Source organism: Pseudopipra pipra, chromosome 1 (genome assembly GCF_036250125.1).
Source record: "Pseudopipra pipra isolate bDixPip1 chromosome 1, bDixPip1.hap1, whole genome shotgun sequence".
NCBI classification, from domain to species: domain Eukaryota; kingdom Metazoa; phylum Chordata; class Aves; order Passeriformes; family Pipridae; genus Pseudopipra; species Pseudopipra pipra.
In genome coordinates this window covers 47,307,527-47,323,344 of record NC_087549.1, presented here as the reverse complement: position 1 = coordinate 47,323,344, position 15,818 = coordinate 47,307,527, and the positions used below count along the sequence as shown (strand labels likewise).

The 15,818-nt window shown below is 41.3% G+C and overlaps 1 protein-coding gene across 7 annotated transcripts in view; it reads right to left on the bottom strand.

Annotated features, from left to right (window-relative positions):
* OSBPL1A (oxysterol binding protein like 1A) overlaps nucleotides 1-15,818 on the bottom strand; it is a 79,312-nt gene that overhangs the window by 46,024 nt on the left and 17,470 nt on the right. For 4 of the 7 annotated variants that reach the window (XM_064654958.1, XM_064654983.1, XM_064654964.1 and 1 more), the window contains 9 exons: nucleotides 14,459-14,603; nucleotides 13,674-13,741; nucleotides 13,549-13,593; nucleotides 11,979-12,052; nucleotides 11,834-11,897; nucleotides 10,789-10,890; nucleotides 10,401-10,523; nucleotides 8,517-8,598; nucleotides 5,081-5,187 (listed from right to left, as the gene is read on the bottom strand). In XM_064654958.1, the coding sequence (XP_064511028.1) occupies nucleotides 5,081-5,187; nucleotides 8,517-8,598; nucleotides 10,401-10,523; nucleotides 10,789-10,890; nucleotides 11,834-11,897; nucleotides 11,979-12,052; nucleotides 13,549-13,593; nucleotides 13,674-13,741; nucleotides 14,459-14,603 (810 nt within the window). Of the gene's footprint in view, nucleotides 1-2,272; nucleotides 2,395-2,511; nucleotides 2,638-5,080; nucleotides 5,188-8,516; nucleotides 8,599-10,400; nucleotides 10,524-10,788; nucleotides 10,891-11,833; nucleotides 11,898-11,978; nucleotides 12,053-13,548; nucleotides 13,594-13,673; nucleotides 13,742-14,458; nucleotides 14,604-15,818 lie in introns of those variants that run through there. The other 3 variants (XM_064654994.1, XM_064655003.1, XM_064655012.1) reach the window with 3 other exon arrangements.

The window sequence follows — 15,818 nt, the reverse complement described above, 5'->3', positions numbered from 1 at the left end:
TATTGGTAAGGACGTTGCCTTCACAGACCTGTAGCTAGTTTCCATCTGCAAAGCTGCAGTACAATGGTGGGGAAAAAACGCTTCCAGAGGAAGAACACTATGCCACCCACAAACATTTCGCTATCAAGTTCTTCCAACTTTAGTATCTTCTCTATAAAGCTTTAGCACAGATGAAAGACACGTGCATTTACAGCACCCAAAAATTAGTACAACAGGAACCATCAAGGCATGACTAGAACCACCAGCATTCTAGCAGGAGAAACAACCTTCCGAATGACTTTCCTGCTGGTAGGTTTGTTCTCTTACATGCCATGCCCATACAACATTCCACAACATTTATATCCCATGCTCCTCTGTCAAAGGAAAAAATACCGGTCTTCACCTGGGCACCTCTTGATGACAGAGAACCTTCCAATGAACTTGTTACTTTCCACCAAGATTCAAGCTGCAGGAGGTACTTCTAATACACTTCTACTCATTTCGAGGAGAGGGGGAGAAAGACGATCAAGACAGTTACAGACTCATACAGTCAATAAAGGTTTTTGTGATGCAGACACACCTCGAGTCTCTCAACACCGAATACCACTTGTGTCCACTGCAATTATCAACTGTCTGAAAACTACTCTCCTCCTTTCCCCAAGTTGATAACCTGAACAGCATTTCAGTGGTTCTGGGCATTGCCTACAGGCCTTGACACATTGAGGTTTTGCCTTGATTTCCACTACTTTCATCAAGAGCTGCAAAACAGAATGGACAACATAATTCCTCCACTGGCTGAAAGGAATAAAAAAAAATAAATAAAAAATAGAGCTTTCACCTGTTTCTAAACACAAGGAGAAAGAGCAGAGAAACACAGGCACTGGTTTTAGCACCTGAGGGACTAAGGACTCCATTATTTTAGGTCTAGTACAACAGCTAACCAAGAGATGATCCCCTCCGCACATCTAACTCAGAAATCGTATAGTTAACCTCTCTTTTAGCTTCTCCAATTTTGAGTCCGTCACCACCTCTTCATCTCTCCCTCCCACACACCAAAGGTTTGCAAGACTTTATAGAGATTAATGTAGCTGATGATACTGCCAGGTGGCAGAAAAGAACTGCTGATGGATGCCAGGACTTCTCTAGACACATTTGCTTAGGGTGCCCTTATCAGCAGTTCTCTCATGACTGCAGTGTCTCATCATTGCTCCCCTCACTTGCATTCCCACAAGGAAACAGATAATAAAAAGCCTCATTAAGGAGTCATCTGGGCATAGCCTACAGGCTTTTTCTTCATTCACAATATAGTAAGGTAGTAACTAGGTTTAAGTTATAACAGCCATGCTTCTATGTGTCTCCCAGATGAAAATCAGATATGTATTAAAGACAACTCTTTGTTTATCAAAGAGCATGCATGCATGCATTCACAAGAACACACAGAGACACATTTAACCCTCGCACATTCCATTACGTTTCCAAGAAATATGAAATAAACTAAGGCAGTACACTGAACTTCCAGACATTAATACGTGCTAGCTGAACTATGTCCACTTTCTTTATTTACAGTATGTCAATTAAACATACAAGAGAGAGAGCATTATGCCACGGTAAAGATAACCAAGTTCAAGGACTACGACCCACCGTATTTTGATCTGAAATGTTTATGTAAAAATAACAAGCTTAATTTGTCGTGACAAATTCTTCATAGCTAAATATACAACTCTTTTAATGCAAAAAATGAAGAAACCTTTTCGGAATCCCTTATCAGATAACATTTATCATCAGCTTGTAAAAAATCCCTTTTTAAAACAAACTAGAAAGAATGACAAATTTGCAAAGGCTGAAGATCCAAAGCCACAGACTACAAACGAAGTCATCTTACAACTGCTATTTGTTATAAACTCATGCAATATGAGCTCTTTAATTTACTGTTAAATATAACCCTTGCTGGTAAAAGTGAAACTTAAGAGTCAAGATACTCATCAGCACACTTTATCTAGCACTGGTTAGTGAAGAAACAAGGTAAAAAAATAGAAAAAATTATACCTTTCCTATCGATTTCACACACCTTCAGTACGTGTAGCTCAAGTACTAGAGATGAATTTTAAACTCACTCAGAAAATCTAGCAGAGAAAATAGCATGCAAAGAAACCTTAAGTTAAACTCCTACAACTATATAAAAATAACTTAGAATATGGAAAATATTAGAACCAAACTGCTTTAGGAACGGAGGTTCTGATATTTGCTAGAAATAGTCCAAGAGAAGTCCTGCTTTGAAACAATACTTACTAACCTTGTGCCCAAAGTCACTGCAGAAAACGTTTCAAGTTGTGCTGGCTCCGGCACCAGCGCCTCGGTAAATACTCAGACTAAAGCAACCAAGTTACCTTCGGTTTTCCCCTCACACGGTTTAACTGCTTCGCAAAAAGTACTGCGCTTATCACTGCTTGACACTGATGGGTTCACCCCAATGTCAACACGGGAGCAAAGCATCAAAACAACAGCACCCAGCCCATCATGCACGCCACATACCGCGGGACGGACTTCGAGAAGGCAGGCGCTACGAGGGAAGCCGGCCCGGGCTGCAGCAGCAGCACCTGCCGGGCCGGCACAGCGCAGCAGGCGGCCCCTTCACCTTGCACCACCACCACCTCCACCACCACGACCACCACGCCGCGGGCTCCGCGGCCGCCGCGGCGCAGGGCGGGGCGGGGCGGGGCGGGGGAGTCGCGCCCGCCCTGCGCAGCCGGGGCGCTGCTCCGCGGCCGCCGCGTCCCGCCGGGCGGTGGGGAAGGGGCGGAGGAGGAAACCAACCCGAAACGGCGGGGCGGCCACAGCCCGGCTCCCAGCCCGGCTAAAAATGGCCCGACAGCCCGAGCGCTCCCGCCCCCGCCGCGCCCCCGGGGCAGGGCGCTGCCCACCGCGCACGGGCGCCGCGGCTCCCCGGGGCGGCCCCGCACGGTGCGCGGGTCCCCGAGCCCGCCGGGGCCGCCCCGCACGGAGCCCCGCCGCAGTGGGTTATTTTTGGAAGCTCCCCCACCCCCCCGCTCCCCTCTGCGGCGTCAGAGCCGCTCCCGCCGAGCGGAGCCCGGAGGTCACGCCCTCCCCGGCACGGGCGGCGGGCAGAGCGGGGCCGGGGGGACCCTCCTCCCGCAGCCCCTCCGGGACGAGCGGCCCCCGCCCGCCCGGCCAGGAACCGGCCCCGCTCCCGCGGCCGCCACCGCGCACGCCGAGCCCCGCACCGGGGGGAAGGAGAAGCAGCGGGCAGATGGAGCCTTCGGGCATCACGCTCATGCACCATTTCTAGCGCAAGTGGAAGACGGCTGAACCTTCCTTTTTCTTTAGCGCTGCATTAGCGGTTTCATCTACAGACTGCACGATTATGCTGCAATTGACTAAATAAAGTTTTCTCTGGAGAGCCGAAAGCACGTTCACTGTGGTTATCCTTACTGAAGTTAGCAGCCTCTCCTCAGTCAATCAGTAGGTTCTGGTATGCTGACAATTTAAGTTGGAGGAGAAAAAAATTCTCCTTAAAGAGGCAAGATAAAAAGGTACCAAGCTTAAGAAAACGTTCATCCTAGAGATAACCAGATTTCATGGGACATGCACAATACAGTTGCAAGGTTATATATATTGCTTTTGCAATGGCAACAGCACTATGGTCCAGAAATCAACACTGAACAGCAAAGGGCCCTGACTTATAAAAGACAACAAAGCCAAATCCTGTGGATTTAAGAACAGTAAAGCTCAATGAACATAACTTCACAGAAAGGTGCAAGTCTTAGAAATAGATTGCAGCTGTAATTTCCCTTATGCTCTTATGGCATCTTTAAAAGCCTCCTATATTCTGGAATTGCAGTAGTTTGAAGTTTAAAAATACCAAGACACAAAACTCTCCAGAATCACATCATCTCCCTGTCATGACCGAGTGATTTAACTAGCTATGGTGGAAAATCAAATTCACACCTCAGCCTATTCCTCTCTGCCCAAATTTATGTGCTTCCAGATTAAAATAAGGCCCCTATTACACCTACTGAGACTCTTCAAGTTCAAGTAAGGTGAAATTACAATTTCACCATATGCTTTGCCATACTCCACTCTGAAAAGCTATTTCAGTCTGGCTTGAAGCAAGATGCCAACACAATTAAGGAATACTAACTAACACTGTACACCCACTGTTGTAACAATTTCCCCCTCATCCGCAACTGAAGCTGGCAACTCTAATATCAGACTTTTTAAAAGAAAAAACTCAATGTAAAAAAGCAATGCTTGTTCCACTCTGCTAGAACTTGACTCAAGTAAGTCTAAAAGACTCGTGACTGGAGACAAAAGGGCTTGGAAAGGAATGAAAAAAAATCTTAAACCAAACCTAAACAATGGAGCCAGTGTTTGCAGCTCACTGTTAAATAACTGGAAGACTAACAGCACCAACACAAACCTCATTTCGAAACACAGCTTACTGATGACAACAAGAGCCTAACCAAGGGATTAGAGTTACCACAGTACACGAAGACAAGTTTACTCCTTGGTACTAGGAGAACAAAAATACCAGCTCTCCTACTCCAGGAACTAATGACTTCAACACATATTCCCAAATGGAAGTGTTTACATTATGTTTAACACTATACAAGATATTTGTCACTGGGAAAGCCAGAAGTTCAACAGATAGCGTTCACACACCCACTAAGCACATGGTCTGAAAAATAAATTCAGAAGCAATATTGTTCAACACTTCAGTTAGTAGTAAAAAAACCCCAAACCAGAACTATTAATTTTCTCAATATTTTGACCTTCAAATTAGCAAAGCAACAGCTTTATTGAATTCAAGAATTCAGTTTGAACACCACAAGCAGTAGTCTGTGACCAAAAATTATGTCTCTTCTGAACACCCAAATACTAAGACATCCTTTTGCAGAGAAATTTATCTGCTCTTTCTCTAGAAGCATGAGTTTTCATCACATTCAGCATGCAAAAGGACAGCTTATCAACAATATGAAATTTTATGGTTTTGTGTATTTATTTTTGTAACAGCTAAGCAGAGAACTAGCCAACTACACTAAGCTATTCGACCCTTTATAGACCCACGTAGCACAATACATACCCCTTCTTGCTTCATGAATAGGTTGAGGCAGTCAGCCAGAGCCTCACATGTTTCCTGGGATACTTCAGAGACCACATCAACTTTCTGCAGGAGGGGAGAAGATATTCCTGAAAGCATAAAAATATTAGTAACATTAGAGGGACATTGAAAACTACATGATTCTTTCAATTATTTTTTCCTCCAAGTAATACAGATGTAACATTCACATTTTACATGAAGACTGGTGCACTGCAAGATCTGTGTGAGATAAGGTCAAGCAAAAGTAGCATTGAGGGAACCTACTTTCTTTCTTTTGCATCCTTTTCCTAGTACTGGCATAAGTGGCACATGAATGGATCAAGTTTCCCTTTCAGCATGGCTCAGAAAGCAGAGGCAATAAACCATGGCAGCGAGACACTGGAAAAGGGACTAGCAACAATCTCCTTTTAACCACTTTCTAGATTTAAAAAGCTTCAGAGTTGCCAGGTGACAGAATTCAAATAAAAAGGATACTGCACTAATTTAATATAAGTTAAAGTGAGAAATGTAGCTTTCTTTGCCTTCTACCATGTATTATATAGAAGAGAAAAAGCTTACCACAGGGCAGCTAGAGATTTAGGTTTGAAAAAAGAATGGGGTTGTAACTACAAGCACAGTGAACAATAAAAGGGGAAGATCTTATTTTCATGGACTCATCTTATGGATAAGTAGTACAGCTTGCAGAGCACTGCCACCTCACATCCTGACTTCTATGACATTAAGGGGCTACAAGTCTAGAACCAGCAGGAAATCTTGATAACCCAATCAACTGGTAGAAATTATTTAATATTTGAGTCATTCCTTGAAGTTTTGTGATGTGCAGCAATTCCTCAGAAGTCAAGCAAGCCATTCTCTCAGGAAGAGAGTATTAAAGTATCAGGATCAGTTGACACCATTTAGTAACACAGGTGCTTCAAGCTGATGTCACACCAATAAAGGTTAAGAGGTCCATCAGTGACAGTTCCTGAATTTATTTTTCAACTTATACTGCTTCTGCAGGACAATCACCATCATGGCTAGGCTTCGCGAACGAAGATTTGGGAAGGCTCTATCCACATTTGCTACAGGCACGTTGGTGGCTTATGAGGCCAATACGTGACAGACATATCCGATTGCAAAAGGCACAGCAGAAAGACTCCTTAGATGGTGTATTCTGCAATATACGGTTCTTTCTGCGTTGCCTTTTTTCCTCAAGAGTGATCCTGTGTGTGTTCTCAAAGGAGACAGCTGCGTTATAGATGGTGTGTCTCCAGGCCTCCCGATTTGAGGCCAGAGTAGACCAGTTGTGGTGATCAATATGGCCAAGGCTGAGATGTTGTTTCAGGGAGTCCTTGTATCTTTTCTTCGGGGCTCCTCTCGTGTGGCAGCCAGTGGCAAGTTCACCATAGAGTAGGATCTTAGGGAGGCGGTGGTCCTTCATCCTTGAGACGCGCCCTGCCCATCGCAGCTGCATTCTCAGTAACATGGCCTCAATACTTGTGACAGCTGCTTGCTCTAGAACAGATGTGTTGGTCACATAGTCTGACCAGTGGATGTTTAGGATTGTGCGGAGGCAGCGTTGATGGAAGCGTTCTAGGAGACGCAGGTGGTGGTGGTAGATGACCCATGATTCGGAACCATATAAGAGAGTCGACAACACTATGGCTTTGTAAACACTGATCTTGGGGCTTTTCTTCAAGTGTTTATTACGCCATACTCTTTTGTGGAGTTTTCCAAAAGCACTATATGCCTTAGCTAACCTGTTGTCTATCTCTCCGTCGATCTTACCATCTGAGGAGATGAGGCTACCGGTATCTACATTCGATACCGTACTGATGGAAGCCTATTCAATCTAAGGCGTCTGAAGGCCCACACCAAGACCTTAAACCATCTTGTCTGGGAGCTGCTTTATGCTGATGACGCTGCCCTTGTTGCCCACACTGAAGCAGCCCTGCAGCGTTTAACATCCTGCTTCGCAGATGCTGCTGAGCTCTTTGGATTGGAAGTCAGCTTAAAAAAGACAGAGGTCCTCCATCAACCTGCACCTCAGGAAGTCCCCCATCATCCCCACATCACCATTGGCCAATCAGAGCTCAAATCAGTCCAACAGTTTAATTACCTCTGCAGGACAAGATACAGTATATATACACACGCTAATTGTGGTATTTGATACCAAAGCTCACTATTGACTCAAATTGAGTCTTACAGTAGCTATTAAGAACAGCTAGCACCTCTAGAAGGAGAACCAGCACAGTGAGTGCAGGAGCGGGAGACATCTTTATCTGTAATATACAAATGCATAAATCTCAAAGATAACTGGATTCAGAACAGCATGTTGAAACAGTTATGGAGAGAATTTTAAATATCACATCCCAAGACAGCCATTTTTATATTACTCAAAAGTGTTTAGGGGGAGCTCTACATGGAAGGACTTCTAACTCAGAAATTTGCATTCTTCTGGAGCCATAGGATTCCAATACTTTAAAGATAGCACAACAATGTGAGAACTGGGAGAACTGCAGCAGTTGTCTCTATTGAGACCTGCAGAGGTTACACATGAACCCAGAAACAGTTCACTGACCTATCAAGTCACATTCATTGGAAGGAAAACAGGAACTTATTACTGCTATTAGCCAAGACTAGCAGTTTCTAGGAATGAGATAGTATCTGGTTTTGCTTTACTATGGGTTTTGATTGTTCAAGTTGTATGTTTCCTTTTTCAGAAAAGCTTTCTCTTTTAAAAAAGAATCTCACTTGTTCTTCAGGTCAGCAGAATGGAGTCTGAGAAACTGCTCCTACATCTACCAAAGGGAACTTATCCACTTCAGAATAATTTTGCCTGAGAAGCCCAAGAATTTAAAATCTGGCATAAAACGCATGGCAAAGGTCTGTGGAATATATCCCATTATACCATGCCTCCACTTCCCTGCATAGTTTCATGATTTCACTTCACATCCTGTTTATTGTGCCTCAGCTTTCATTGCATTTCTACTCACTACAAGACAAATATTTTGAGGGAGAAGAAAAGTAAGAAAGCTAGCTCTTTCTACCTGTGAGGAGACACTTATGCTGTGCAATAAGCTACCAACTACAAACTTTGTTTTAAAAACCCTTTAAAAGTGAACTTTTAAAAGAGTTATATTCTTACAATGCTACTCAATAAGCACTATAGCAAAAGGCAGTTCCCCTGGTTTTACAGCCACTAATAAAATTTCTTCCAATCAGCATACTCCTTAGTTGTTTCTTCAGATCTGAAATCTTAATTCTTAGCAATTCCGATAATGTTACTTTATTTGTATATTTTTCAATGAGGAAAACAGTCCTATATTTTTAAGCTCCTGAAAATTTAATTTTGGTGAAATAAAAGCATGTTTTGTTTAACAGAAAAAAAAAATCAGTTGCCTGGCAACAAACTGCATTTTAAAAAAATAAGTTTTACCTTTTGTAGCATCCAAGGATTTAACCATTGCAAGAAAGTCTGAAATCTCTTTACTGAGTCTTAGTTGGCATGCTTGTGCTTTCTGAAAGACAACAAAGATAGCTAGTTCAGACGTGCCTTGTCCTAAGGAAAGCATAAGTTTACTCTCTTAACTATTTTAAATTTGGAGAAATTTAATTTGAAATTTTTAAATTTGGAGAGCATTAAATCTTAATGAAGATTCCCAGCTCAGAGACTGATATAAAAAAATTGAAACAAATTACTTGAAGTACCTTCAAAGACACAGAGAAGATTTATGCGCATTATATCGCTGACCAGCTTTTATTTAAATTAGCATAGCAAATCAGCCCCCAAAGCTATGTACCACTTTTCCATTTTCCCATCTTGTTTATTAAAGTTTAAAAACCCAGGAAGAGCATTTTCTTGTTCTTTGAGAAACCTAAGGCCAAAATAAGCAAATTCATATGTTAACTGATGTATGGCAAGTACAGTGACATGGCAGGAACCAACCCTAAGATCATATTTCAAGCCTGCATTTGAACTTGGAGACAGTTATCATAGAATCATAGAATGATCTAGGTTGGAAGGGACCTTAAAGATCATCTACCTCCAACACCCCTGCCATGGGCAGGGGCACCTTCCATTAGACCAGGTTGCTCAAAGCCCCATCCAACCTGGCCTTGAACACTTCCAGGGATGGGGCATCCACAGCTCCTCTGGGCAACCAGTCCCAGTGCCTCACCACCCTCACAGTGAAGAATTTCTTCCTGACATCTACGCAAAATCTCTCCTCCTTTGGTTTAAAAGCGTTCCCACTTGTCCTATCACTATCTGCCCATGTAAAACATCACTTTCCTTTTATTCTTTTTTATAAGCCCCATCAAAGAATTGGAAGGCCACAATTAGGTCTCCCTGGAGCCTTTGCTTCTCCAGCTCTCAGCCTGTCTTCATAGGAGAGGTGCTCATTCCCTATAATCATCTTTGTGGCCCTCTTCTGTACCTGCTCTAATAGGTTCACGTTTGTCTTGTGGTGAGGACCCCAGACATGGTCACAGCAGTCCAGGTGGGGCCTCATGAGGGCAGGGTAGAGGGGGTGAATCATCTTCCTTGACCTGCTGGCCACGCTCCTTTTGTTGCAGCCCAGGATGTGCTTGGTGTTTTGGGCTTTGAGTGCACAGTTCACAGTTATCTGTTACATAATACCACCTTCTTCTGTCAGTTGCTGGGAACTGCCAGCCCCAGCTATCCTCCCACCTCTGCTCTGCCATGAGCTACTTAAGAGTTCTTGTACCAAAAGGTATGGTACAAGCCACTTGGAGTTTGGTCACGTGAAGGTTTTTGTATTGCAGTGTGAACTTTCCCTTAAAATAAGAGGTTTCAGAAGTGTATATATAGCGAAAAGCAGGAATCGCAGGCTGAATGCTAGAATTACCAAAGACTAGTCATTTCCATTGCAGGTATGAACAGTCACTGTACAATGCATCTAACATGATCTGAGGAGATAAAGGACCATTTCTAAGACATTTTGTTGCCTGTTTTATAGAGGCAGAGCTCACTGAAGGTGAACTTTTTTATCCTTCAGTCCTGGGGTCACTAACTACAGTATTCAAGGCTCCCTCTCCTGGCTGAAAGTCTAAAGCAGCTTTCTATCTTGCAGTAATTCTACCAAAACTGAAAACCACAGCCCTGTAGCTATGATAAACATGCCATTTTATTCACACAGTCTGAACAGGAAAACATGACAATAAGCAATGCAAATGCAAGCAGCATTTATGCATCTGTGGGAAAAATCATCACCTTTAGCCAAAAGTACACTAAAGTATTTCAGCACAAACAAATACTGACTACCTAGATACATGAGCCAAATAAGTACTCAGGACATACTTTCAGAGTATCCTGTAGGTCTGTAACAGATATTGCATCATCTTCATCATCACTACTCAATTGTTCTTGTGTGCAGTAATGAGTGCTATATGCAGAGTGGTCTTCTATTGCTTCCAGCCAACTCTGAAAAGGAAAAATCAGAATTAATAAACAAGAGCTGGAAAACAACGCAGCATTAATTTTAAAGAAGAGAATTACAGTCTGTCCATTTTTTGCTGTTTAGTCTATAATCATGCTAAAAGATTCAATATCTTCACTTATGTTATGAAGTCCTGATGTTAAAGATATGAAACACACTGCTAATAATGCATCCATAGCAAGCAGTATGCAAATTATTAATTACAGAAGTTATTATATTTTAATGCCTTTGATAAAGAGTCATTATTACCTCTCTAGTTTGAGAAGGAAGGCTATTTTTAGGAATCTTGAAACGATGAACAGTGTCATCAAAACATCTGACAGAAAAGAAGCAACTGTCTGTAGATTTTACCTAAAGCGATGTGGAGAAAACACAAAATTAGTATAATGAGTCAGAAAAAAACTGAAGAGTAAGCAAAGTAGAAAATTAGTCTTAACTCAGAAGTTTTTGCCTCAGTCTTGATACAAATAATTATAGTTTACAAATATCTTGGTCAGAAGTTTTTCAAAGTGTGCCATTACATCACAAACAAAAATATAGAGGTTCTTTATATCTAAATAATATGTTTGCATTTATTTGCGCCAGTTGATTCAGATAAAATCTCAGCAATGGTGCAAGATCACCAGGATCTTTGAGGAATTTGTACATAATGAAAAGCAAGAGTCACTTTTCATATGAGTGTATATATAAGTGCAGTTTAACAGAACTTGTGGTGCCAAACTAGGACAGGTTAGTTATAAAAATACTGAAATGATTCTAAATGCATTTTCCTTAAACACTTCATCTTCCTGTGTATTATAAACAACACTTGGCCTGTTTTTCCTCTATTCACCCATTCCAAAATGGGTGAATTGGGTTCCCGGAAGCATAATGGAATGTAGGGAAGTTTTCCAAAAGTCGCCTTCAGAATTGATCAGTTCAGCTGAGATCAGCCTCAGTTACACAATCAGTCACAAGTAGCCAATAACAGCTAAGGAGGAACTAGAGCTTTGCTATTCTGTATCACATGCTCCAAACAGTTGCTTTGCACAACTGAGGAACCAACGTTTCAGGATATCTTATGTTTGCTTAAATCTTCAGGACTTTAGAAAAGTAATGAAGGAGCTCTATGGCCACTTTACATATAAGAATACTTTGCTCGACAAGAACAAGCGTTTCTTTCAACAGCACAAGCTTTTTCCCTATTTTATAACAAAGATCAGGTTACCGATCTAGCTGAAGTTTTCATTATCCAGGTACGGAACACCATCACATAAAAACACAACTCAGTATTACAAAGCATTTCACTTCCTACCGTGCAGACAGCTTGTGTTAGATGCTTGCATCCCTGACGATGATCATTATTCACCGCATCAGCTCTTTGAAAGAAGAAGAGATTTAATAAAGTGAGGACAAGAATTATTTAAATCGCTTTTCAGAAATTTAAACACAGGACTTACTGTCTCCGATACCAGGAAAGGACTCCATGTTCTAGAACTATCCAGTAGAGTTTCCACCCAAAAAATCGTGAGCTCTAAGAAAAGAATTTAAAGAAAAAAAAGAAAAAAAAGAAAACGGTCAGGTAAGGTTAACAGAATACATTTAGTATTCTGTTAACAGGCAGCTTGGTGTGCAGCTGCAGTAAGAGCTGCAGGTTGGGCTCTGGGTGGCGGGAGCTTGAGGCAAGAGGCCATAAACTGGTGATAAGCCTTTGGTTAGCAAAGGGCACAGTGACCTGTGGTGCCAGGAGCCAAAGACTCAGCAGCTCAGAAGGAAGACCCCAGACTTTCCTACTAGATTGAAGGGATATAAAAGCCATGGGGTTCCTTTTTTCTGGGTTCCTCCTCGGAGACAGCAGTTTGAGCTGCTATTTTGTTCTTGCACCATGACTAAATTATTTTAAAGGATCTACATGTCTGAGACTCTGTTAGGGAAAACCTAGGGCTGAGCTGGTAAGGAAACCTTGTCTGACTGTGTGAGTGTGGTAGGTTTAGGGAGTCAAGCACGGCACCCATTGACTCACTGGAGCCACCCACTGGGCTTCGGTCCCATCAATGAAAATCTCTGGTGGTGGAAGTGTGGCTGACAGAGCACCTCCTAAACTGTCAAACTGGGAAGTTTCCTTAACAGATAAAACTGACAATGATTATGAAAACGTTTTAGGTTCTGCATATCTTGGCGATCACAGTAACCTGAGAATACTGTACAATTACAGCGCTACTCTCCTTTTTGGAACCACCTAAAGACAAAAGTTTTGCTGAGCCTGCTATTCAGGACGAACTGAAATACTAAAATGCTGCATTTTTTAATATTACAGGAGTTGTTGATCACCACAAAATTCTATTTTGTAAAATCAAATGAGAAACAAATGATATTGAGATATCCAGTGACAACATTTTATCTTTCATAAGCTTTGGTACATAGTTCTTGTTCCTTATATTACAATCATGACTGCATATGTAGGAAAACTTACACTGAAGAAAACTTTAAAGATTTCATTGAGGAACATAGAATTAAGCATTCATATAGACTCTTTTTTTAAAAAGGGAAAATAGATTCACTTGAGCAACACAGCAAAACAAGCATTAAACTCTCTGACATCTTCCCATTATGTTTTAAAATTTTCAGAAGATGGTGAATTTGCGGCAAAATATTAGTCACAGATTCTTAAAGATATTATATTAGTCATAGATTATCAAAGTAATCTATTAAGGAGAGAAAAAACAAAAAACATTTTGCCCACCACACAGATAAGGAACAAAACCTTACCACAGTGAAGCTTTTCCACAAAATATACCAAGAAATAAAAACAGATTTTAGGGACTGAGAATAAAATCAGGGTACCATGAAACTAGTGACTCCCCACTCAGCCAGCCTCTCTGTATATACACTAGACTAAATTAAGTCATTTAGAAAATTTATTATTGAAAAATTCCCTCATTCAGCAACTGTCATTTAAGTACAGAAAAAGGACATACTGACATACTTTGAGATCTTATAAGCTATTTTAGAAAAGGAAGTAAGACATACCTTCCATAGGAGACCTTCGTATCGTCTCAGGGGTTTGTTGATAACCTGCACAGAAATTAAATCTCATGTAGGAATAGCTTCCACTAGACAGCCTAGGCATTTTAAATTCATACAAAAGTTCCTACCTTTCCAGTTTTACCTGACAGTATCAGTTTCATTTCTGCACCTTGGGCTAGATCAAGGGGTGTCTGATCTGTTTAGCAACCAAGACAAAGCATGAGAATTCGATCCAAATAAACTTAGATGTACTTCAAAATAACTTGACACTGTCTACCCACTAAAGTTTGGTCCCACAAACATCTACATTTACTTGGAATTGGGGAACATAAACTCCTCAGGGGCAGAAGACTATAAAGGTTTTGATCTTTAATGCACTGAACTGTCCATCAGAGTTCTACCAATTACAGACAGCCCTTTGCCCTTACTGGTGTAAGTTTGTTTTTAGCTTCCCAGCTATACAAAACAGTTTAGGACATTCACAAACACCAAGACAGAGGCATCTTTAACCAGAGGACAAGTACACAGTTTGCATAACATCTGCATAAAGTTTTCCTCTGGTTTCATTAGAAGACTTCTTCTGAGGAGCCAGATCTTCAATCTTATTTTTTTGTTATTTGTGTTCAGTGTTTAGCATCAAGAAAACAAAAACCAGGCACATTTCACTGTTCAGACAGTAGGTAAAGTTTCTAGAAATTGTTATGTTTGGAAAATAAAAACATATATATAACTGTTTTGCTACAGTTCTTCAGTCTTGTGCAATTTAGTCAGTTTTGAGCTTCCTTTATTAATGATACAAAGCTCGTAAAGCATCATAAGATTTTTCCCTGAGCACTGCATGGTAACATAGCTTATAGAAGCAGGTGAATTTGTCTCCATTTGACGTTTAATGTACTTTTCCTTTGGTACTCACCATTTTTGTTTCTTATTTTAGGGTCTGCTCCATTTTTCAGAAGTTTCAATGCACAGTGCTTATGAGCACGGTACGCTGCACAATGCAATGGTGTGTTCCCCATCTGATCTGTACAGTTGATATCAGGTGGTTTGGGCTTATTCAACTGGAAAGAAACAAAGTTCTGCTTACTTATCAGTTTTCCTCCCTTTCCAGATGCCATGTTCTCTCTTATGAAAGTTAGAGGTTCCTAAATAGGATACTTCAGTGTAGATCTGGCAACAAAGAGGGCACGTAGCAAGTGTTAGACAAGGGCAAGGACTACAACAATCACACAAGATGTTTAGCTAAAGCAAGGGAACTTCACTTTTTTTGCTTGCTGTTCCCCTTCTACTGCACAGCATGGACACATTTATCCTGCTCAGTTGCACAGTGCCAGGGAAAGTTGCCCAGCATTGCAGTTCAGTCATTTATATTGCTAAAATGGCCCTGTACGATTCTACTGTTGAAAATCTACTGTTCTCCATAAAAGGCTCCCAGGCACAGTGTGAAATTAGCACAGGCCAGCGCTAAATCCAGAAAAAAATGGTGTGGCCACCCTGTTTCAGAGAGTAAGAACTTTTACTGAAGTGTGGCAGACCTTCACTGTGTCAGTGACACAGACAGCCTAGGTCATTTAGAGGCTCCTAGGATAGGCAGTCTGTCACACAGACTGCAGCTTTGCTGCATTCTGAAGTCTATTAAGATTAGAGCAACTACATAACTGAGGAAAAAAAAAATCACCCGGGTTTAACTTGCACACAAGATAAATGTTTTGAGAAATTGATCCCATTAAAGAGAAGGGTCATTAAGTGTGACACTACTAACTACCAGAAAATACCACTACACTTCTACTCAAATTATGTGGCTGTTGAATGTGTACATGGGCGTTGGACTAGATCATCTTTAGACTCCCTTCCAACCCAAATCATTTCATGCAATATCAGCCATACAGTTAGGCTCATGAGCCAAATGGGATTGCCTTAACAGAAAGGCTAAGTTACTGATATGCAGCCTTAGGAGACCAGAGTCATAAGTGCATGACAACATTTTTAGAGAAACTCAGTTGAAGCATTCTCATTAGCCCTTGAGAAATTACTCCATAATAACAGAATTCCCATGGCAACAATTTAAGTTAACATCAACAGCAACCACCTAAAACATGCTTCAGAAATAGTCCTGTAAAGGATAAACTGCTACAGATGTTATTTACAGATCAACTGATAAGAGAACAGAAGTCAAAAAGTAGGAGCTTGTGAAAGTATAGCCTCATTAATACTGTGGTCAAATACTTGCATTCCTGCGGATTCCTAAGTTTTAGCTATCTCCAACCAGCTGTTTT